Here is a 23,466-nt window from a genome sequence, read left to right on the forward strand (position 1 = left end):
AATTCAACTTCAACAGTAAGGTGTGTGACCAAATAAGAAAAGTCTATATAACCTCGAAAAAGCAATCCCTTATTAACTAATTAATCAAACACAAAAGTATCCATCAAAACTCAAGAATAAGAACAATTCTTCATACAGAATCAGAATTACACAATTTTAAAAATTGAAGATATACTATAATTTTACAATTTTACTATTTGCACTCAGATTGATTCAATAACTTATATTCTACAATATACTTTATAGAACGATTAAAGCTTTCACCATGAATGCCCCATTCTTCACATATCATATATACATCTCAAAATAGTAATAGCCTTAAAAATTCACAGAATAGTTTTCATAGCAATAGATCAAACAGAATACTGAAATATAAAATCTACGCAAATGACCTAATCTCATAAAGGAAGCAGAATAATGCATATACTAATTATTTACTTTCATCTTTAAATAAGAGATTCTACAAAATGCATTGAATCTTTAAAACGGTTATAACTAAAAACAACTTGATGCCATCCCCCACCCACAAACATTTGTAAGAAATTTGAGACCTATTTAGACTATAGTACACCCGCCACCGAAGGATGGCAACTAACATAAAACAAGTAATTTGACAAAATCAAAGAATTACCAAATTGGCCCACAAAAACAGAAGCACCGCCAAATATCCCGCCAGACCTGGTTAGTCCTTTGTAGAAGAGGACAGAAGCAGTAATTGGCTGAACTCAGATCTTCATCGGGACAAACATGTTGAGATGGACATGCGCACCTCCAAGGCTACACACATGCACCCTGTGTATTCCATTCACAAACAATGATGCTATCGGAGCACTGGTGAAACTAAGGTATACCTCTGTCCAGAGCATTTCTTCAAAAGTGCCACATATATACAAGTATGAACAGCTCAACCAGCATTGTTAGCAACTTCTGCAGCTCTTTGCCTCATCATTTCCATTACAGCAGCTCTACGCCGTGAATCAGACTGTTGCTGCAACCTCCTTAAATGTTCTTTCAAATCTCTAATTTAACCCAAAAGAACAGAGTTAATACAAACAAGATCTATAAAAAAGTTAACTAGAGAATAATGAAAATGCATGATCCACAAACCTGCAACGTGGTACATGGCATTCAGATTCTTTGCATGCACGAGCATGAAGTTGAAGCAAATACCACATTTTCTTGCAAAGAACACAACCTCCAGAAGCCCGTGTTTTGCAGTGCATCCCATGGCGGAAAAGCCCCTTCACCTTGCGACAATTAGGATACTGACAATGTGCAGAACGACATTGGGATGCATGAACAAGAAGATCAAGCATTTTCCGTAGCTGTAATAAAGAATTCAGTAATATTAGAGATCCTATGTGTATGCAGAAAGTTTTAAAGTCCCCACCAAACAAGGTAGTGCAAAAGAAAGTAATAGCCAACAAACGTTTGGAGAAACAAGAGTCGTCCAAAATGCACGGAAAAATGTAAAAAAACAAATCAGTATACATACTTCTACAAAATATTACACACACAAAACATTACAAGGTAGGGGAACAAAAGCGGGAAAGGTTGAGCTGCAAGATTTATAATAACTATAGATTATAGATAATATGGACAGAAGCAAGCAATTGTTGAAAAAAAAGATAAAATCGTGGTATAATGAAAACAATAAAATGACAAAGCACTTTTACAACATATTTGAATAGCAAAGATGCTGATACATCTTCACGCTTTTTTTTATAGACTAAAAATAATTAAAAGATTAACAACTGTTATAGTAACTACACAATAGTCAGCTACATAAAGGGAAGAAACATGGGACTTGACTCTATAAAATGCGTGATATATTAGAATTAGCATACCATTTGAACCGTTTACAATATTTTTAAAAATCATCAAACATGAAACTCAACAAAAGTCTTAATTTTCTACTCAAAGACATAGTTTTATCTGAGACAACCTCACTTGGTGGAGATAAGACTTTTTTCGAATGTTTAACTCAATTATAACTTGTTTAGTTCTTACATGTTCCACTGCTTAAAATCCTATCCACCCTCAAATTTCATTACTTGTAAATATAAACTTTATTTGGCATACGATATGAAACAACTGAAATATTAATAGCTTTGATGCTATGTAGACAAAAGAATGGATCCTCTCATATACAAGGCAATATCAGTGTCTATCTCTCAACACAATTTAATGTGATATCAAGAAAAAGGTAGACATGGAATTTAAACATGACTGTCATCATACTGAAATTTGACATGAGAAGACCCATTTTCATAAGAAAGCCCAGAGGAGCTAAAGATAGAATTTTATACAACACCTGCAACACTCGGTGCTGCCTTGCTTCTTTGTTCTGAGCATCACGATCCACCATGGATGGATGATTTGTCAACTTATGAGGATGATCAATACCTCCATCCTTTTGATAACAAGCATTGCATACATCATACTCAGGGCAAACCTCACAGCGCCATCCTTGACCAGTTTCAATGTCAAGATAACATATATTACAAGTTGTCACAAATGCTGGAGCAGTTGGATTGTGAAGATGATAGAGGACCATCATTGATGAATGTTTGGCCCGCCTTAGTGTATCATACTGGTAATGGTTTCCCTGGCAGAGACTGAGAAATGCCTGTCTAGTGTCAAAGAATTCACTCTCAAGAATATCATCTTTGTCCTTTGTATCAGATGGAACATCAGCAATTTCAACCTGTATAATGATGCGAATATAAAAAATTTCAAAAATCACTTATACTCTGACCTACTGCATGTTTGTGTTGTATTTGATAGCTGATTTTGCTTTCAGAGAAGTAAAGAATATAAATACTAGTGTGTTTTTCACTGAAATGTCCTGTTTGAGAGTATCAAATAACTAAAACCAAACCAATTCAATATACCGGATTAAATTTAGAGCTTCATAATGTGTATAGCCACTTAGTTCCTCAAAGCACACTAAGATGATTAACATTCAGGTCCTAATAAAATCTCACAGCAGAGCACAGAGCTGAAGCACTCAAAATTACATGTCAAAATCAGAGTTACTTACTGGATAAAGAGTATGTTTCTCCCTCTGATTAATAGGATGTCTTTCTCTCTCTTCACGCTTTTGTTCTACTTCATAACACCTAAGAACAGGCAAGACTGAACGTGTGACTAGAAAAATTGATTGGAGAATTAGGAAGTGGCTCAGCAAGCAAGGATTGAAAGGGAGAAGAATCATAGAAAGTTAAGTTAACAATAAATATTAATAAGATCATAAGACATGATGTTAAGACGCTAAAAAGTCTGGTATTAAGACAATATCCACAGCAGTCTGCCAGTTTTAATATTGTCCAACTCTGCAGTAAAACTTTTATAGTGCAAGTCTTATAAAGGATGATGGTGGTAGAAAGAACATCAACGAGTCATTATGGAGGATATTGTAGAAGATAACAATAAGAGATGCTATGATAAAAAAATAATATATATATATTATAAGAACATAAGATAAATAATAAAAGTCTAACAACTTCCACAACAAATAGACATAATTCAAAATTTTCTCTTCTAACAAACTTACTGAAAATATCATACAAATTGTGGTAGAAAGATAGCAAAAACACAGACAAACGGAAAGCCATAATATAATCCAGTGTAAACACATTTGCTCCTGTGTATCAGCATTTTTATTACATTAAAATAATAAAGTTTTAAGAAACTATATAATTTTAAAAGAATGATTTAAAAAAAAATGTATGCAATAGCAATTTTTAAGTGGAGAAGTTATGTAGTTTACCATTGAGGCAAGAGGTTGTGCAGTTACATGTTTTACCGAAGGATAAAATTGTCTAAATAAAAAATGACACCAATAGTTACAAAAAAATGTCTTCCTTCATACAATGGTATAGATAATTACATAGATAAATACAAGAAGTCAACTAGTATCAACTTTACTTCTGAAAGATTTAGTGCAGGAAAAAATTGAAAACAAAACCTAATCTTCCCTGTTTCTTGTACAAATATTTGTAGGAAAGAGAAAGAGTAAAAACATCGAAGCATTTTTGTAATTATTTGTGAAAACTGAAAATGAAAATATAAAACCCTTTCTCAAACCAAACAGACCCTTAACTTTCTCCACGCATCAACCTTTTCGTTCTCCATATAAAGAATATCAATTTACAAGTTGCGATGCTTCTTAGAAGGCCATACTGAACACAACAGAAAAACCTACTCAAAGAACACTAAGCTTACCAACAAAGTAGTCTAGCAAGCATGAATATGACATGGGCATGGATTCATGGTCATTTACTATTCATTGAAGATGACACAATTTTGACACTATGTACAACAACAATTGACACGTATCATGACAAAACCATGGAGATATTATTGAAGAGTACTTACTTATCACAAATCTGATAATTCTTGCACTGGTTGCACACCCAACGGTTACCAGAAACCATTAAGATACAACAGCCAGTACATGCATGCTGCAAATGAACCATAATAAAATCTTCCTTCATTGGGCAAATGGTTTCACCAAGCTGCAGAATAATTATGAATTTTATAAGAAATTAGCAAACATAAGGAACCTAAATAAATATTGATAGTATGGAAACAATATTAATGTTTGAAATATTAGCTACATACTGTGACATATCTAATGACTTTAAAAAACAAATTGGAAGAGATCTTTCCCAGGTGAAAAAAACAATGAGCATTATACATGTATAATAGTAAATTACTTTGTGCATGAGGAGCAGGTCCTTCGAAGCATTTCCTGAAAGATCTGACTGACCAGATGCTTTTAAAGCCCTTTTTGTTATAGTCTTTTTAGTTGTTCCCTTTTTATTTTGTTTTCTTCCATCTTCCTCTTGGCGAAGCTGATAAATTAAATCCTCCGCAGCCCCAGGCCAGTAGTCACCATCAAAATATGGTAGTCTTGCAGCAGTGACCTTGGCCCTACATTCACCAGTTGATATGAAGAAATGATCGTATAAGTTGGTGAGATCGACCACAATATTCTCCTTCGAAGCTTTTCTTAACATGGATAGATACCTGAAGAAAGATGCTTAGAAATGCCCAAGTTAGAGATGAATAACCTAATCACATTGTACAAGGAAAATAAACAGATAACTTCTTCTCCTTTTGCCTATACAGAAGCTATTGGGCTCACCATTCACGTAGCTTATCAGATTTTGGTGTTTTCTGAATTTCTGGATGGCAATACAAAATATAATCTTCACCCTTCAATGGAGGACAAGCCCATATGTAGCAGCTTGTAAAACCACGTTTCTTGCAATATTCAAGGTATCCAATCTAAAATCAAATAATTTGTATCAAATATAATTTACAAGATAATAATAACCTGAAACTAGAATATTTACAGGGAAGGACTTCAAGCAACATTTTAGTGTTCAAATTTACCAGAATTTCATGGTAAACAAAAGTACGAAGAGCCTCTCCTGTCACTGCTTTAACCTCAGGCCTAAAATACTTCACAGAATCCAAATACGAAAGATACACTCGGCGCTGATTTGGAAATTGACATTCAGATCCAAATTCTTGAACGTACATGCCAAATAGGCAAACTTCCACACCTTCTATCTTCTGAAACAACAAAACTACCTGAAATAGAAAGCTAAGGGTATCAATATTCAACATTAGTGATTCAATTACAACCAGATTGATAAAATCAACTCTCTCATCACCTTTGATTTATATGGAAATTCTGTTGGGTAATTCTCTTCCTGAAAAATCTCCAGAAACCGTGGTTTCACTTCTAACTTTTTGTCGACAGATGACACAACTCTGATAACAAGGGCATCAGCTCCCGGAATCTGATAATGACCAAGTAGATAGAAATAAGTCACAGAAAATCAGCACATGCTAGAAAAGAGTGAAATCATTGATAACCACAAAAAGATTAAAAAAATAATACTAAAATAAACCACCACCAAAACTTTCCATGTAAAAGTGGTCAGTCACATTGATCAATCAATAATGTTATGTTATGAAAACAAGCCTCAGACCTATAAATCCTTGTCAGTGGTTTCGCCCTTTTTTGTTTGGTCCCCCTTTACATCTAGCAATAGAGCTATCTCTCACCCAATTCTCTCCTTAGTATGGCAAGATATTTTTTTATCTAAGATGCTACCCCAACTTTCTTTATAATGCATCCAATCTTATCTATATCCACTCATCCCACTCAACATTCTCATCTCCGCTACATGCATCTGTTGTTGGATTTCTTCTACCACAACTCAGTTTCATATAACATCACAAGCATTATATCCAAGGTAGTCAATACCGAGATCTTACATAGGATGGAAAGAGTATGGAAAACATGTAAATGGCATAATAGTAATATGGTTTACTAAATCTGACAATAAAATTACATAGAAATTCATATAAGATAAATAAGATATATAACTGCCAAATTACTAATAACATTTAGATAAACTTATAAATAGCAAATAAAAAGTCATGCCTAATACAATTTACAAAATTTAAAATTAAAACCTTACAATTCCAAATATAAATAAAACACATTTTTCTTGGTTAACATATAAAACTTAAAATACCCCAAAAGAAAATAAGTGAAGTGAACTGTCAATTTCATCCCTCAAGTATAACCCTCTCTCCTAAGTTGTCTTTTTAAGTAATGAAATTACATGAGTGGTTCTTAAGTATTGAATATACATCAATATAATCAGTACGTTGATAAATTTTAATTTTAATAATGTACAAAGGCTAATTTGAAAGAGTTTGCAATACTTGGGGAACTATTCAGTATGATTTCTATTACCAGAGGGATCACTTGTATCACTTACTTCTTCAGCCACTATTTAGGTGAGGGAGTAATACTTCACAGATAAAACAGCACACCAGTTAGACAAGACAAACAAAGGAAACAAACAAAACCCAGTTAAAAAAAAAAAAAAAACAGAAGCAATCACACAGAGAAATTGAGTGAAGAACCCAGAAAAGAATAACACAGTTCAACCACAAGATGAATGCAATATTGAGAAGAAGAGTAGATGAGCAGAAAAGTTGAAATGGACGAGGAAGAAGGTTCAAGGATTTTTCCAAGTGGGTGGAGATGAGTACTGTTTTTTCAATAAAGAAACTAGGTTTATTACTTTGCAAAATGCAATCATCTGATTCCACCAATTGCGCACCTAAGGTCATGTGATCCCAACTATCAGGCCCAAAAGTAGTACTCAAGAAAAGGATGGTTGAAAAATGGTATGATCATGCAATCCCATAATCAAGATCAATGTATCAACCATAATAATTATGGTTGCGTAGTGTTAGTGTTGTACTAAGTTGGATATAGATTTTGTTATAAGTGTTTTCCTTTTATCAGCTGTTCTTTACAGAGCCCTATTTCTCTTCATTCTCTATATAAAGAGAATCCATGTTTTCCTTTGTACATTTTATCAATACAAAGTTACCTATCAGCTTCTCTTTTCCCTTTCTTCTCTCTCCCTCTCTCTCTTAACTCTAGTAGGTATCAAGAGCTTTGTGATCCATGGATTCAGAAAATAATCCTCCTCCTCCACCTCCACCTGGCAGTGTATCAGTATGTACTGTTTCCTCAGTAGTTTTTGACAAGATTTCTGAAAAACTTGATTACAACTTTGTGCTTTGATGTCAACAACTAGAACCACGCATCAAATCCCATTCTCTTCAACATGTTGTGGTCAATCCCTCAATTCCTCTTCAGTTTCTCAGTGAAACAGATCGAGATAGTAATCCAGCCTATGTTTCTTGGGAACAAGATCAGATATCGTTGTCTTTGCAGCAATCCACTATATCAAGATTTCTTTCGTGTCTTTGCTTTTGATATCTAAAAGGGACTCTATTACATGGTCTTTATCTTACTCCCATGACTTTTGGCTCTCCTTTTCCCTTACAGGCTTTCTATGAAGCATACTGGGCTATGGACCCTAATGATTGTAGATCCACCTCTGGTGCTGAAATTCTTCTTGGATCAAATTTCATTTCCTGGTGGTCTAAGAAACAAGCAGTTGTGATTAGGTCTAGTGCAGATGCAGAGTATTGCAGTCTTGCTCAAACAACTTCTGAAATTCTATGGGTTCAAACTCTTCTTAATGAACTAGGCATATCACATTGTGCTCCTAGAATCTATTGTGATAATCAAAGTGCAATCGCCTTAGCTCATAATCATGTTCTTCATGCTCAAACCAAGCACATGAAAATTGATCTTTTCTTTGTTCGTTAAAAAGTTTTGTCCAAATATTTACATGATCAACATATCTCTGCACAAGTACAGTGGGTTAACGTTCATACCAAACCTACCTCTCCTACATGTTTTCTGTTTATTAGGGACAAACTCGAAGTGGTTGCTCTTCCTGTTAATCATCACCCACCTTGAGTTTGTGGGGGTGGGGAGCGGCAGTGTTAGTGTTGTATTCCGTTTGATATAGTTTTTGTTATAGGTGTTTTCTTTTTGTCAACTGTTCTTTACAGCCCTGATTCTTTTCATTCTCTATACAAAGAGAAACCTTATTTTCCTTTGTACATTTTATGAATACAAAAGTTACCTTTTCAGTTTCTATTTTATCTCTCTCTCTCTTAACTCTAATATGCATTAAATTTTTCACTTTAGCTTTTTGTCATCAATAATACTCAGAGAAGAGCACTCACCCAACTACCCAGTATTGCACAATTTTCATCACCAACTATTTCTCCATCCAAGACATTTAAATCAAAGGTATGGATCCAAGACATTCAGAATGGTAGGATTGATACTTCTGCTAAACTTATATTCATATATTCTACATTACTTCTACTGAAATGAAAGCCTTATACTTCCAAAGCTTGTCTCCACATCCGAACTTTATTTGATGATTTCTGCTCTAAACTCTCCAGGTAGGACTATATAATTTGAATAGAGTATGCGTCTAGCAATGGCTATTGGATAGCACAACAAACAGATCCAAGGGTCAACCCTTCATTTAATACTTCAGTATTAAAATAACAATGAAAGAGCTAAGATATACTAAATGTATTAAGTTATGAAATAAAAAATTGAACAAAACATATCTCTGCCAACCATAATACAAATCACCTCATCATAACTTTTTCCTTGAAGTCTTGCCCTTTCCTGTCTTTCTTGCTTTAGCCGTCTAAATAATCGTTGTTCTATGTGATCACTAAGAATAGTTCTTGGTAAATCCTTGGCACCAAGAACAGCATTTTGGGGTAAGGGCTTGCGCTCTCCTCTTTCTACCTCTTGAATATAGCAATTAGGGCAAGTATATTCAGCTTGTCCACCATCATTTCTTCTACCATTAAATAAGGCACAAATTTGATGTTGCCATGCTTCACATTTATCACATTGAACCCACTGCACACAAAGCACAGATGGTTAATTCAACAAAAAATTAACTGAACAACAAAATGATACAGGCAAACATAACACACCCATTCCTCAGTTTCCTCATCATTCTTCTTCTTTTCCAATCTTGACTTGGCAATAGGAGTCCCATCAACAATTATGTTCTCTGTACGAGCATCATTATAGCATGGAATGCAAAAATAATGTCGTGTGTCACCAGTGCCTGTGGTGTAATACATATTATTTCGTTTGATGCGAACCCCACAAGTTGTGCAATAAATAGGTGGTGGCTCAAAGGTAAGCTTCTCTACAGCACACAATTGACACGAATTCTCACTCATTGAATGCTCCATTGCTTGATTCTTCTCTGCTTTTGACTTGCTCTGTCACAAGAAAAAGTTATTATGCCAACATGTGGAACATACCACATTGTGTAAAACATACCACATGAACAATCAAAAACTAGTAAATGTTTATAAAAGGATAAAGAAAATAACACAACCTAAGATGTTAAAAAGTGAGAACACAAAAAAGATTAAGTCAGCAGTCACGAATGACCATATATTTGAACTAACCACTTCAGCCGAATACTTAGATAAGAAAATATAATGGTTAAATTAGTCTTTACGGTTTATTGTTCACACAATAATAAGAAAATAGCATTTTATGAAGTTAAATAAAAATAGTATAAATCAAGATTATGGACTACTTAAATGGTAGGAAATTCGATTTCCACAGAAATGACCAGATAAGATGGATAAAAGATTCAAGTAATGGAACAGATGATAGGCATCTCATAAACATCAAAAGATTCAATTAGTGGAATATATGATAGATGTCTCGTGCACAAAAATCAGTAGCCCATAAAAAAGGACTGTTTATCAGACAGACAGCAAAAGGGTATTAAGTATGCAAAATAGGTTAATAAGGAATCTATGTTCTCTCGCTTAAGAATAGTTCAAATTATTTCCAGCTGATACATTTGGTTTGGAATCCACCGTTGCAGCCCATGGTAATGCCATAGCGGGCATCCCTTCAATTATTGCTTATGGTAGTTCCATATCGCCACCATTTAACAACTTTACTGAATTCACAAGGCTTTGGTCAGATAAAATAGGGCATATTGTTGGATAAATATGCTTCCTACATTGTTTTTGGTAGCTAGACCTGCCTTCGTATATAATTTTATCAGTCTCTTCATGTTTCAGTACATGCTTCCTTTCAAGGAATCCCATTGGAAGTTGACAAGAAAAGGAATACTAACTATACCGTTTTCTGTACTTTTCATGTATAATTCTTAAAATAAAAAAGTTCTGGTGTTGTAAGCCAAAAATATATTCTCGTTGTCTCATTTGATTTTGAGTGTTTACATGGCAACAAAAGTTTCTTTAAACTAGTGAGTTCCGCAGTTATTTCTGCTCTTTAAGTAAAGAACTCACAATTAAACCTGAGGTCACTGAAGAATTACACGTCTGTTAAAATACTTAGATGAAGTCCAGATCATATTTCAACCAACAAATAGGAAGTCAGTGTATTGACAGAGGAAAGTAAACTGGAACAGGTTTCCAGTACACTAGTACAGATAAAGTAACATTGTTTAAATAAGGAATTAAATTGCACATGCCACAAAATACAAAGACTTACCTGACCAACCCATTGCCTGAGGCCAGTGATATGTTCCCTCACTTGCTCCGGAGTAAATAACTCAGTTAATGAGACTCCCTTTATTTTTGGCTTACCAGATTTGGTTCCAGTTGGAATGTCAGATGTCTGCACAACATTTTCTTGCAGGTCTTGTCCAGTTTCTTTCTCAGCTTTTATATTTTCAGGCCTAGCTAAACTAGCAGGTTCTTCACATTTAACAAGTTCAGCACTAGGCGTTTTATCATCAGCATTATTGTTATCCATTTGCATCTCACTAAGCTTTTCATGTATCACATTTGCAGGAGCTTCGGCCTTAACTTCTGTAAATTCGGGTTTAATTGAGATAGACTTCTCAGCATTGGGATAGGGTTGTGGTTGAGACTGAGCATCCCTGGAAACAAGAGATTCGCAATTTCCAATAAAAGATGAAGCAGAATGGTCATTTTCAGGATAAATGGCCTGGGCGCAATGCTCAATCTTTATACGTTTTATAGATGGATGGAGGTCCTCGGAAGTTTCAACAACTAATGGAGGCTTTGAGATCAATCTTGGTGATGTGCCTGCAACGCTGTAAGGCTTACTGGATCCAGTCACTGCAGTTGGCAAGCTTGATTCAGGTTCCGGCCGAATCTGAGGCTTCAATTGAAAAGCACGTCGACACTTTCTCACAAAAACACAAACAGGACAACCTAGATCCTTGCAATTTACGTAATGAATAAGTAACTCCTTTGTATGATGGCAACGAGGATATGGACAATGGCGCAGCTTGCATCCATCTATGTGCTTGCATAGCATCTGTGCAATAGAACAAAACCTCTCTTTGCATCGTCCTTCAGGGGCAGAACATCGCTTAGCATGAAGTAGAAATAAAAGCCACCTCTGTTGATTCCTGTGCGCCTTATTTGTAGCAATTCCAGATTCCAGCTGCTCAGCCAAGCCTCTAGAAAGAACATTTCTAACAATAATAGATCCATCGGATGATAAGTTATTGCATTGAGCTTCATCTTGTCCAGATATTCTCTGATGAAAATCCACGTGAAGATGTTGATCATGTGAAATACTGTCAGGATCTTGTGATTGAGGCCATTGGTTTAGAATCACAGATTTGGATTGCACCCCGACGCTAAAATTATTTTGAGACTCTGCAGCCAATTGATGTTGGTGCAACATTTGTTGTGAATTTTGAGGTGTTGATGATGATAAATCATGGTGACCAGATGGAAATGGAAGATGTTGAGCACCCCTAGAGCAATCTTCAGATGAGTTCTGCTGAAACGGACTCTGCATCTCAGATATATGAAACTGTTCAGAGACACGAGAGTTGAGCACTTCTTTGCGGTGTTCAATTCCAGGCTCAGGCTTCACTCGGTTTTCTAGATTGGGAGAAAGCTGAGACTGACTGAATGTGTCACTGTTGACCACATGCTGATTTTGCATAGATTGAAATTGCTGCAGCGCATACTGATCTGGCTGTTGCAATTGTTGAGACCTTTGCTGATATTGCTGTTGAGAATGCAGAAAACCCTCTCTTGAAGTCAATGAAGTCTGAAAATTCAACTTTTCTAACTGGTTAACTTGTTGAGACTTTATATGAGCAGCCTGCTGCATACCATGCAAATTCGAGTGACCACTTAACAATGTGCTAGTTTTGGGCACAGATGATAATTTAACAGAACTAGTGTTCTGATTGTTCACCATGGGCCCAGAGGATGTCGCAGACGTATAACAGTTTCCAGAAGGAAAATTGTCAACATTGTTTAATCCATATCCATCACCTGATAATAATATTGTCATTCTTTCTGAAACATGTCAATTTTGAAAGTAAAAAATACAGAACATGCAATATGTATACAGACACATGGATGTGTATACTCAAAAAAAGTAACATAGTCCTGAAACGTTATGAAGCTTGATACAGGTGCCGGGGTCGCAGGTTAAGGTCCTAGGCTCATTCCATGATAAAAGAAAATCAAAAGAAGTGAGAAAAATATTACCTTGCACCACCGGTTTCTGACTTTGATCAAAGTGCTGGTGCAACTGTTTTGGGGAATTGGCATAAGTGGAGGCATAGCTGTCAGAAGAAGTGCCAGGTTCGTTTGCAACCTGTATATTGTTTCCAATCAAGCCTGAGCCACTATTTATAGCACCATTTGAGTTTGTAAATGGCTTCTGTAATAAACCAGATCTCATTCCAATACCCATTTGACTGTTGAGATTCTGCAATACATGACTATTTTGGCCACCAACAATCTGCTTCTGCTGCTGAAGTTGTGATAGTGGTACCATAGTAGACTCTACACTGGAAAATGCACCTCCATTTGTATTAGAATCTATGTTCATGTGTGAGTGACTGCTGCTGACTGAGAATCCAGGAGTGGGAATCATCTGGCTAGCAATTCTCTGCACCCCCATTGATGAAATGTTCCCCCCTGAGGCAACAGAAAAGCTGGTAGAAGACTGCTGATAACCATTAGACAAACCTGCAATACATAGACTCTAAAATGAAGGACAAGAAAATAAAAGTGTAAGGATTGGTGAAGAATGATAATACTCTAATATTACCATCAAATCTATTTAAGGTACTGCCAAGCATGCCACCAGCTGGTAACATGTTTACACTATTGAAAGATGTTGATGCTATGCTATTACACCCGCTGGCATAAATCATCGAGGCATCCACAGAAGATGCAACCATCATGCTTGAATTTGGAGCATGTGACATACCAGGGGTTGGTATCATTGTACTGATCGGAGAAGAGTTAACAAGCTGCGGATAGTGTTGGTTTTGATTATTCATAGATGCTCGTCGAAGGAAATTTGATAATCGACTCTCCAAAGTATCCAAGTTCATGTAATCCTCCTGAAAGGTATGTCCAAACCGTTGACAACACAAATAGTATTCAAATTAAGGAAGAAGTTTCAAGGCTCCATGTGTTTACAATTAAGATCCTTCCAAATATTGGGAACTGAAAAAGAAAAATAACGTGAAGACCAGTAGAAACCTTAGATCGGGCAGCTTTTAACATGCCCTCCTCCAAGCGCTTTGCAAGATCCTTAAGCTTCTTTCTCTGGACATCTGTAACTGGCTGCTGTTGTCGTTGCAATAACATATCAAATCTGGAAGGTAAAAACAAAAAACATCTACTGATGAGAATGAATAAAAATACTATAGTAGTTTATCTTTTTGCATACATGATTATTATTATTATTTAAGTCAAAACGTCAAAGAAGGAGGGGGAAATTGGAACATAATTGAGACAGAAAGGCAGTAATCTAATTAACTTAATGGCATATGCACTGCAGGCATCCCACAGCAACTACTTTTTAGAGTAATCTAGCCATTAAACCATAAATTATGAAGAAGCATCAGTGTGACTGAATGTTGTCAAGCACGTTGAAAATGCTGTTTCACACACTGCAGATGCTTAAACTCTCAATAAAATATGAAAATGTTAAATTAAATTATTTTAGTTAAGCTTAAATATTCAATTAGGTAATGCAACAGAGCCACAAAGAATTTCTAGCACATAAAAGAAAATCAATCATAATATAATGATCGAGTGTCAAATATATTAGTTTCCTTTCACTTCTGTTTTCAGAAATTTGCAACTATTAATTTTCTTTATGAACCTATCAATAAATTGGCTTGTACTGTGGAGTTTATGCTATCATCTCGGTAGTCAATCTCCCAAAAATGTCATCTGTACTTCTTATATATAGACAAAATTCCCAAGAAGAATCAACGAAGTCAGGTTACCCACTAAAAGTGTTCAATTGAACAGATAAAAAAAAATACTTACATCTTCTCTTGAATAAAAGTGCGAGCTCTAGGAAATTCAGGATCCATATTAATTGTTGACCGGGGAACACCCCCTAAAGGTGGCATCTGATGAGCGAGTGCATTCCCATTCAGCTGGGTCAGTCCAGACAACTGAGACCCGGGTTGATTAGGTACCTGTCCTGACATCTCCCCCGGAATATGTGCTTGCAGTTTCATCTTTTACATATCTTAAATATCTTACAGGATTCCTCCATCAGCTAGCTCATCATCCCAAACAGAACCCTGTAACAACAACTTCAATGTAAATTAACGGATAAAAATTAACTAGTGGGATGACGAAAATGAGATAGGAAAAGCCAATATTATAAAGAGCAGGTAAAGGAAATAGATGTTGAATGCATGCAACCTTTATTAATTTTCCTAAATTCTATCAACCAAAAAAAAGGGTCTACAAAATCACGCTATGTGGATCCCCTAGTGCTTGAAATTGATAACTGGAAGATTAAATTGATATTATACAAATTCAATCAAACATTACTACTGCAAGAAACCCTAACTACCGACTCGAATCAATAAATATATGTTAAGGAACACGGAAACCCTAATAGATTGATGGGTTATACAACGAACTTAAAACGCTGAACCATCGAGTACATACCAAGCACGAATTTGGTCTCGCAATATGGAATTGGAAAGGAACCCCAAATTATCAACGGCGATTCACGATGTTTTTGCCGTGGAGAAAGAGAAAGGTCGGTGACACCCTCTCCAATCAAAGGCACGTGCGGAATTTGCCAAGAATGAACTATAATAACAGAAACAAGAAGAATTAACAAATACATAAATAAATAAATCATAATTCGAAAGAGAAGAAACTAGTTAAAATCCTATTTTGTTCTCTGACTTTTATAAAAAATTCAATTAGATTGTCACTTTTATTTAATTTAATTTAATTTTTAAATTTTTTACAGAAAATCGATTATGTCCTCGTTAAATTTTAGTAATTTAATATTTTAATTTAATAAAAATCTAATATCAATTTTAAAAAATAACCTAATCAAATCATTTTATAAAACTAGAAAATTAAATTAAACCAAATAAAAATTAAAGATATAGGTTTAAATATTTTATCCGGTCAATAAGAGACGAACAAATGTATAGGTTTAAAGATGAAATATAATAACAAAAACGAGAAGAATTAATAAATACATAAATAAATAAAGAAATCATAATTCGAAAGAGATGAAACTAGTTAAAATCCTATTTTGGTCTATAACTTTTATAAAAAGTTTAATTATAACTAAAATGAGTTTAGTGAGTGATATTACTCTCACTGTCTATAACCTAACCATAATACTACGTACATGCTTATGATTATCTTTAATAAAATTTTAAATATTAATATTTTAAAGTTTAAAACTAATATTCTATTTAATAAAATAATTTGTTTATGTACGTACTTTTATTTCTGATTTTATCTTTGTTACTGATTTAATTTAATTTTTATATTTAAAATTTAGAAATATCTAAATATCATATTTTAAAATCAAATTTTTAAAATTATTCTTTTAAAATAAACTGATTTTAAAACTAAGTTCCTTGATTCCATTTAAATATACGCAAAACTTCATTATATATTTTTTATTACTTTTACTAATAATAAATATATTTAATGTAAATTTAAGTAGCTTTTACTTCACATAAATTTTAAGTAACAACACTCAATTTCAATAAACATATGAATGAATTAGGATTAAGTATGTTTGTACTACATGTATGCGAAATTAGAATTCGGTCTCTCTTTCAAATTTCATATAAAAATTATTTTTATACTTGAGTAATATATGGAGTTTGTTCGACCACATTAATTCTTAGGTGGCGTCTCTAATGGTCATGCTGACTGTACTGACATGTGTAATTTAAAAAAAAATTATATATATATATATCCTTATATTAAAATAAAACTGAAAAATATTTTTTATTATAAATAATTATTTAAATTTAAAATATAATAATTAAAAGGATAAAATTAAAAAAACAAAAAAAGACACCAAAAAGGTTTATCTTTTTATATATATGTAATTGTATTATTATTATTATCGCTACACGATGTAATTATAGTTGTATTATTATTATTAATATTATTATAATTAGACACACATTTTATTTTTATTTATTATGAGTTATATCTCAATTACTTGTACTTTTATTTGTTTTGTTGCTCATTTTATCTCTATATCTATATAATTATTTGAATTAAAAAATAGTTACTAAAATTAGTAAAATGATAAAACTGACAAATTTTTTTTATTATGAATAATTATTTAAATTTAACAAATATTAATTAACAAGATAAAATTGTAAAAACAAAAAAGACTCAAAAAATGTGTATCTATTTATATATTTTGTATTATTATTATTATTATTATTATTATTATCACTACGGAGTATTATTATAATGGTATTATTATTATTATTATAGTTTGACACACAAGTTCATGAAATTTGAAATTAGTCCCTCTTTATAATTTTTAATTAATTTAGTAATTCATTTTTAAAAATATAATGAATTTAGTTATTTTAACCAAATTTTGTTAAGTTTATTTGATGTTTCAACTGCATTTTATGATAGTATTTGAATTGTTTACACTATTTGACACATTTTCGTTTCAATGTTAACTCAAATATCATCATAAAATGTGTTTAAAATGTCAAATAAATTTAACAAAATTTGATAAAAATGACTAAATTTACGTATTTATAAAAATGAAGGACTAAATTGGTATAAAATTTTAAAGATAGACTAATTCCAAAAATCACTAAAATTTAAGGGACCAAAAACATATTTAACCATCTGATTAAATAGTTATTTAATAATAATAAGTATTAGTATACTTTGTATTTAATAGATAAAAAAATATTATAATATTAGTATAAATATTTAATTTTATTAATTTCGTTTTAATTTATTAATATAATTAAATATAATATTGTTTTTATTATTTGTCATCTTTGTTAAAATAAAATTTTTAATATATAATTAATTTTAAAGAAATTATGAAATATTTCAAATTTTTTAAATGAATACAAAAATACAAAGTTTGTTTCAATATTAATTACATATTCCTTTTTATTTCTCAATAAAAAAAAAAACTTAACACATTTTTAAATTTTTATTTATTACTATACTTTAAATAAATTTAAAAACAAACATATATTATACAAAATCAACTATTTTATTTTAATTATTAGGTCAAGCCAATCAATGGAACAATTATTAAATCAAGAAACTTATTCAACGTTTATGCTTGAATACTTTTTATAATGATGATATTAAATATTCAGATCTAATCGTGTTAGGCCATAAGGTCAAATTTTGTAGCTATGGATAGATTAGCTTATAGGTCAAAATTTACTATTATGACTATGAATATTTTGAACTATTTTAAACTTTTTATCATATTACACGAAATGGTTAAATATACTTTATATTTTCTATGTTTTTACATTTTTATCTAATATTATTTTATAAAGTGTTAAGAGATTTTGAAAAAATAGTACAAAAAACATGACATTCGAGAAAATACTAAATAATTATCAAATTTAAAAATAAAAAATAACCAATAATTATATTGATTACATTAAAGACCATTTGTAAACAAAATATTGATATCTAAAAATAAATTTTACTATTAATAAATTGACACACAATAGTTGATATTTGAAACAGTAAAATTATAGATATAAATATAAATAAAAATATGTATTATGTGTCAGGATAGATAATTCAAATATAATTGTAAAATTATTTAAAATATTAATAAATTTAATAAAATTTGATTAAAATAATTAAATTTACATATTTATATTTATAAAGATGAAGGACTAAATTAATAAAAAAAATTTAAAATAAATTAATTTCAAATTTTATTAAAATAAGAGGTACCAAAAATATATTTATCCCTAAAAAAATTATATATCCACTAAATTTAAAAATAAAAATAAGGATTATTTTTTATTACATGAAATATCTAAACCCACCTCCATCATCCTTACATAGAATCAATTTAAAAACAAAATAGTAATGTTTTTGGCATTGTTGAGAAGATTGTAGAAATTCTATGTCCTCTTAATGACTAATAAAGCAAATTTTAGAAATGACATTACTTACGAATAGGTATCAGATTCGAGGTGAGAAAATGAAGACATGTCTTTGAAAGCTTAATAATGATTTCCAATTAATCAAACCTGTGTTTCATTATACATGTGAATACGCGCACACCTATCAATCAATCATTTATTAATTATTTCTAAAAGGTCACATGAAATTAGTATAATGATTAGTGTAATGTAATGAAATTAGTATAAATAACATAATTAGTTTTGTTTTAACAAAAATGATGGCTTTTGCATTAAAATTGTTTGTATAAAGTTGAAAGGAAAAATATTGATAAGTTTTAAAAATGTTTTTTTTTTCATAAAAGAAAATTGAAAATTTTTAGTTATTTCTCTGATGTAGTAGATAAAATATAAATAAATAAAACCTTTATCTATTTTCTTTCATCATAGGGGTAGTGGCTACAGTTTTGGATGAGCTTAAAATGAGAGCCAGGATTCTCTGCTGCCTCTACACGACCACATTCTTCTAGCAGAAATGTGACCCATTCAATACGTTCTCTCTTTTTCATAAACTGTTACGCAATAAATAATCAATGGTTTGCATTCAGCTGTGCACTTGGATGTAGAAAAATAAGTGTCGCAGAGGATCTAATTTGTTAAACTTAGTAGTTAGATAGATAGATATAGTTATAGATCCCATGTCTCTCACACCACGCAAAGGGAATAACCGGTAATTGTTCACTTTCACTACCTTTCGATCCACCTGCTATAGCCGGTAACATCCCCGATAAACAAATCATCCCTATAAAAGCCAACCCCCCTTCATTTTCCTCTAGTTGCTTCTCAGTTTCAACCTCATCGTCGTCGTACACACGTTCTGGTTCTTCGCGGATCGTGTAGCGTTTAGTTTCCGTTAGTTAATCACTTTCTCTCTCTTTTCTATTTTTATTTATCAATCTCTGTGTATGTTTTGATCCTGGAAAAAATAAAATATCGTTGATGATTATGGGACCGGGTCTGTGTGATGATGATGTAGCTGTGTATGGGTTGTCGTTCTAGGGTTTGATTTTGATTTGGTTTTTGTGTTTTGTTCCGTCTTTGGATCTCTGCGTGGGGGTGCTGTTTTGTTTCGATTTCGTGCTGACGTCTTTGCATTTTTGTTGCGTAACCAACTCTGCATGAATTGGGTGCTTGAGTCCACTGGACTGGTAGAGCTTGTTCGGTTTATTGGATGGAATTCATGATATCAGTTTTGGGTTTGAGGATGGAAAACTAATATGGAATTCGTGATTGGAGAAAGAGTTTTCGATTTGTTTTCATGGTGTTTTTTAATTGAAGAAGAATAAGTTAAAAATATATTTTTAGGATATTTGTATTCTTAAGTAGTAGAAAAAATTGCTCTAAATTTTTTTGTTGGAAATTTGCGTCTGTTTATGAAGTTGATTTAGTATTTTTGTATCGACGTTTTTGTTTCTTTGGAACTCTCGCACTCATAGATAAAAACTCATCATTATGTCTCCTTTCTATATTGCAATTCAATGACTCTGCACATGGTTGTGACACTTTTTTTTTCCAGGTTTGATAGTTTTCTTATTTATTATATTGATAAATCATACTTTTTTGGCATTAAATTGATTCCCCCACCCTCGTTGCATGTACGCATTTCCATTTAAGTGTACTTTAAGTTGAATTAGAATTTGATGCCATTCTTCTGATGAAGACAAAAGATGGCAGACAATGAAGATGGAGGGGACAAGACTTCTCGTGGGAATGAATGGGAGGTTGTATCTCTCACGGCATCGACATATGCAGCTGCTCCTGGTCCTGATGATGTTGAGATGAAGGATGAGGGGAGAGAAAGTTCATTTGTACCGGATGAAGCAGAAACGTCACGTGCTTTATTCATGTCTGGTCACTTTGTCTTTCCACCCAGTCAGCATGAAAACTTGCCTGTGGAACCCGATTATAGTGAGATTCATGATGATTCTGGAGACAAAGATGTTACCTCTGATGAGACTGTTGGAGAAGTGATAAGACCAAGTGGAAAAGATGAAGAAAACTTGACATTACCAGGATTGGAGGTTTCAGAAGAGTTTGAGGGAATGCGTTATTTTGATCAGAAAATCAATAGATTATCTGTTCGTGGTAAAGAGTTTGAGGAAGGTACAACTCTTCCAGATTTTGGTTTGACTGAAAAGGGGGAGATTATGTATGACCCTGCAAAATACACTTCTTTCCAAGGTGAAACAACAATTGGTGGTGTAACAGCATATGGTGAAAGCATAGTTGAGCCTGAAACAACTGAATCCGAAGGTTCAAACGTGTCTCCTGATTTATCACTGTCAAAGAACTCTTCCAAAGATGATGAATACAACACTTCAGATCTTCCCTGTGGAGCTTGGTGGAAGCGAAGAGCTGCCTCCTTATATGCTCATGCCAAAGAGACAAACGCATTCTGGTCTGTTTTCGTTGCTGCTGCTGTGATGGGTCTAGTAATGCTCGGCCAACATTGGCAGCAGGAAAGAGCTTTACAACTTAAATGGCAAATCAGTATAAATGATGAGGTATATCCATTATCATCATGCGTTCTTAGAAACATTTTATGTTAGCATATTTGATTTCATAAATGATCAGAAAATATATGTATATGATAAATGGTGTAAGGTTGTCCAAAGTCATACATTATTCACAAGCTAGTCGCTGCTCTAATGTGTTATAGACAATATGCTTGATTGATTATATGACTCTAGTAATGCAACAATGGATTCATCATTAACCAGTATGTCACTATATAACACTATTATGTCATTGACACTGGACAAAATCTGATATTGGTAATGCAGTGATGAATAATAATGAAGATATTTTTTAATAGGCTAAAGTTTATTGATTGAAGTTTGGAATTGGGGAAAAGATTTACTCAAAACCAAAGTACAGGAACAAAGCATCAGAATCATGAGTCATTGACCCTCCACCCCGATACATTGCAATGTCCCAATCTTTTCAAAGTATCTTGGTTGCCCAGTATTTATGTATTTAATATACTTACCAAAGCAACTTTCATCTTTCTTATTCAGCAACATGTTTTGAGCTGTACCTTCTATCCAAAAGAATAAATTTTTAATTCCACACCGCTGCAATGGTTGGGTATCATCTTCACCTGTCCATCTAATTAGTCCAGCTGTTGAAAATCATGTGACGTCCTTGGTATCTTTATGGGTGTTAACAATGTCTTAAGGCCTAACGACCATGTGTGCTGATTTTTATACAAGAATGAACTTAATTCCACTGTAATTTAAGAATGTCATACTTAATTTTATGAGCAATGTAATGTAATTATTTATTGTCCTTATCTGAAACATTAGCAGTGGTAGAAGAACTTCTGAAAAAAAATTTATCTTTGACTTTCCCTATCCTTTAGAGAAGCATAAATCTTACTACATATTCAAGGTATTTTTTGTCAACTTGAGGCTCTACTTCATCGGCAGAAAGAGTGCCACGAACTCTTTTTTTGCAATTCTCTCTAGCTGCTCGGTTTGATTTCTCGTATTACTTCAAAAATACTAACATTCTCCATCTTAATGCTCCCACAGGTGAGGAGCAGGGTGCTTGCTCCCATTATTCGATTCAAAGATGTGATTGTTGGTGGCCACCGTCGTGGCTCCTTGGTCAGGGGAAGCTCCTCTAGTGAAAGTTAAAGTACTTGAGGAAAAGGTGGCTAAGTGCACGGGCATCCTATCCCTGTGGTAAGTGAAGATGATGACGAAAAATGGTATGTCAGAGAGAGGTTGAGAATGAAAAGTGCTACATTTGTGAAATCCAGGTTCGGTAGCAGGATTGGTTGACCTTTCCCAGTTATGAATGTCATTGACCAAACATTATATGCTGTGGATTTTCTTCATCTTTATATTGACTATAGCATTGTATAGCTATTGAAGTTATTCAACTTGGTAAGTTATGTATTTTGATAATGTGAAATTGGCAGTTTAAACACGAAAGATGTAAATGAAGTGATTGCTTGAATGGTGAGTATTTAGTTTTTCTTTGACTCTGACGGCTTCGGGATCTCGCAAACGAGAGTGAAACCTCAGTTTCTAAACTGTAATAGACTGCATGCTGTGGTTACATGGTTATGAATTGATAGATATCGTTGAATAAGGCATGCACACATGAGAACAACTACACTCGTGGTGGAGTGTTGCTCGGTTCCAACGACAAAGTTTATTATCTCTGTTAGCTTGTTTTAAGTGGACCTGTGATTAAGGGTACATTGATTTTCCTGTAAAACATCTGATTCAATTGGTTCATATGATTCACCAGTCAGTTCATAAAGGCTTTTGTGAATAGATTCTCTATTTTATCACTAAAGTATTGTTTTTTTTTTCAGTTTAATAGATTGTATCTCGATTTTTTATAATTTGGTTTTTATTTTATTTAAAAAAATTTAATGTTGTTTATTTGTTAATATTACTTTAATGACTAACAACAGAGTGGAACCTGACACAGATATGGAATTTTCAACTTAGATGGATGGATGGTCTTTTTAATTATTTACTGATGTGAAAAATATATTGTGAAA

General features: G+C 33.0%; 2 protein-coding genes across 5 annotated transcripts; one reads left to right on the forward strand and one right to left on the reverse strand.

Moving 5' to 3' along the window:
• Window positions 1-406: 406 nt before the first annotated feature.
• LOC114166876 (histone acetyltransferase HAC1-like) lies at window positions 407-15,584 on the reverse strand. Its single transcript, XM_028051755.2, has 17 exons — window positions 15,427-15,584; window positions 14,788-15,050; window positions 13,990-14,104; window positions 13,550-13,847; window positions 12,982-13,467; window positions 10,988-12,762; window positions 9,430-9,726; window positions 9,074-9,352; window positions 5,688-5,816; window positions 5,404-5,604; window positions 5,153-5,295; window positions 4,722-5,034; window positions 4,381-4,520; window positions 3,044-3,122; window positions 2,315-2,707; window positions 1,108-1,325; window positions 407-1,019 (listed from the first exon to the last, which is right to left on the reverse strand). Exons 2-17 carry the CDS (start codon window positions 14,982-14,984, stop codon window positions 905-907), a joined length of 5,178 nt encoding a protein of 1,725 aa, XP_027907556.1. The 5' UTR covers window positions 14,985-15,050; window positions 15,427-15,584; the 3' UTR covers window positions 407-904.
• A 4,056-nt stretch (window positions 15,585-19,640) lies between these two features.
• Window positions 19,641-22,935, forward strand: LOC114166787 (ATG8-interacting protein 1-like). 4 transcript variants are annotated; one of them, XM_028051613.2, is made up of 3 exons: window positions 19,641-19,799; window positions 20,608-21,451; window positions 22,481-22,935. In XM_028051613.2, exons 2-3 carry the CDS (start codon window positions 20,615-20,617, stop codon window positions 22,583-22,585), a joined length of 942 nt encoding a protein of 313 aa, XP_027907414.1. In that variant the 5' UTR covers window positions 19,641-19,799; window positions 20,608-20,614; the 3' UTR covers window positions 22,586-22,935. The 4 variants fall into 4 exon arrangements, with proteins under 4 accessions (XP_027907414.1, XP_027907416.1, XP_027907415.1 ...); XM_028051615.2 differs by having other exon boundaries at window positions 19,645-19,799; window positions 20,615-21,451; XM_028051614.2 differs by having other exon boundaries at window positions 19,674-19,803.
• The last annotated feature ends 531 nt before the right edge of the window (window positions 22,936-23,466 follow it).

Source organism: Vigna unguiculata, chromosome 10 (genome assembly GCF_037176805.1).
Source record: "Vigna unguiculata cultivar grain cowpea cultivar isolate G323 ecotype 2 chromosome 10, ASM3717680v1, whole genome shotgun sequence".
NCBI lineage: Eukaryota > Viridiplantae > Streptophyta > Magnoliopsida > Fabales > Fabaceae > Vigna > Vigna unguiculata.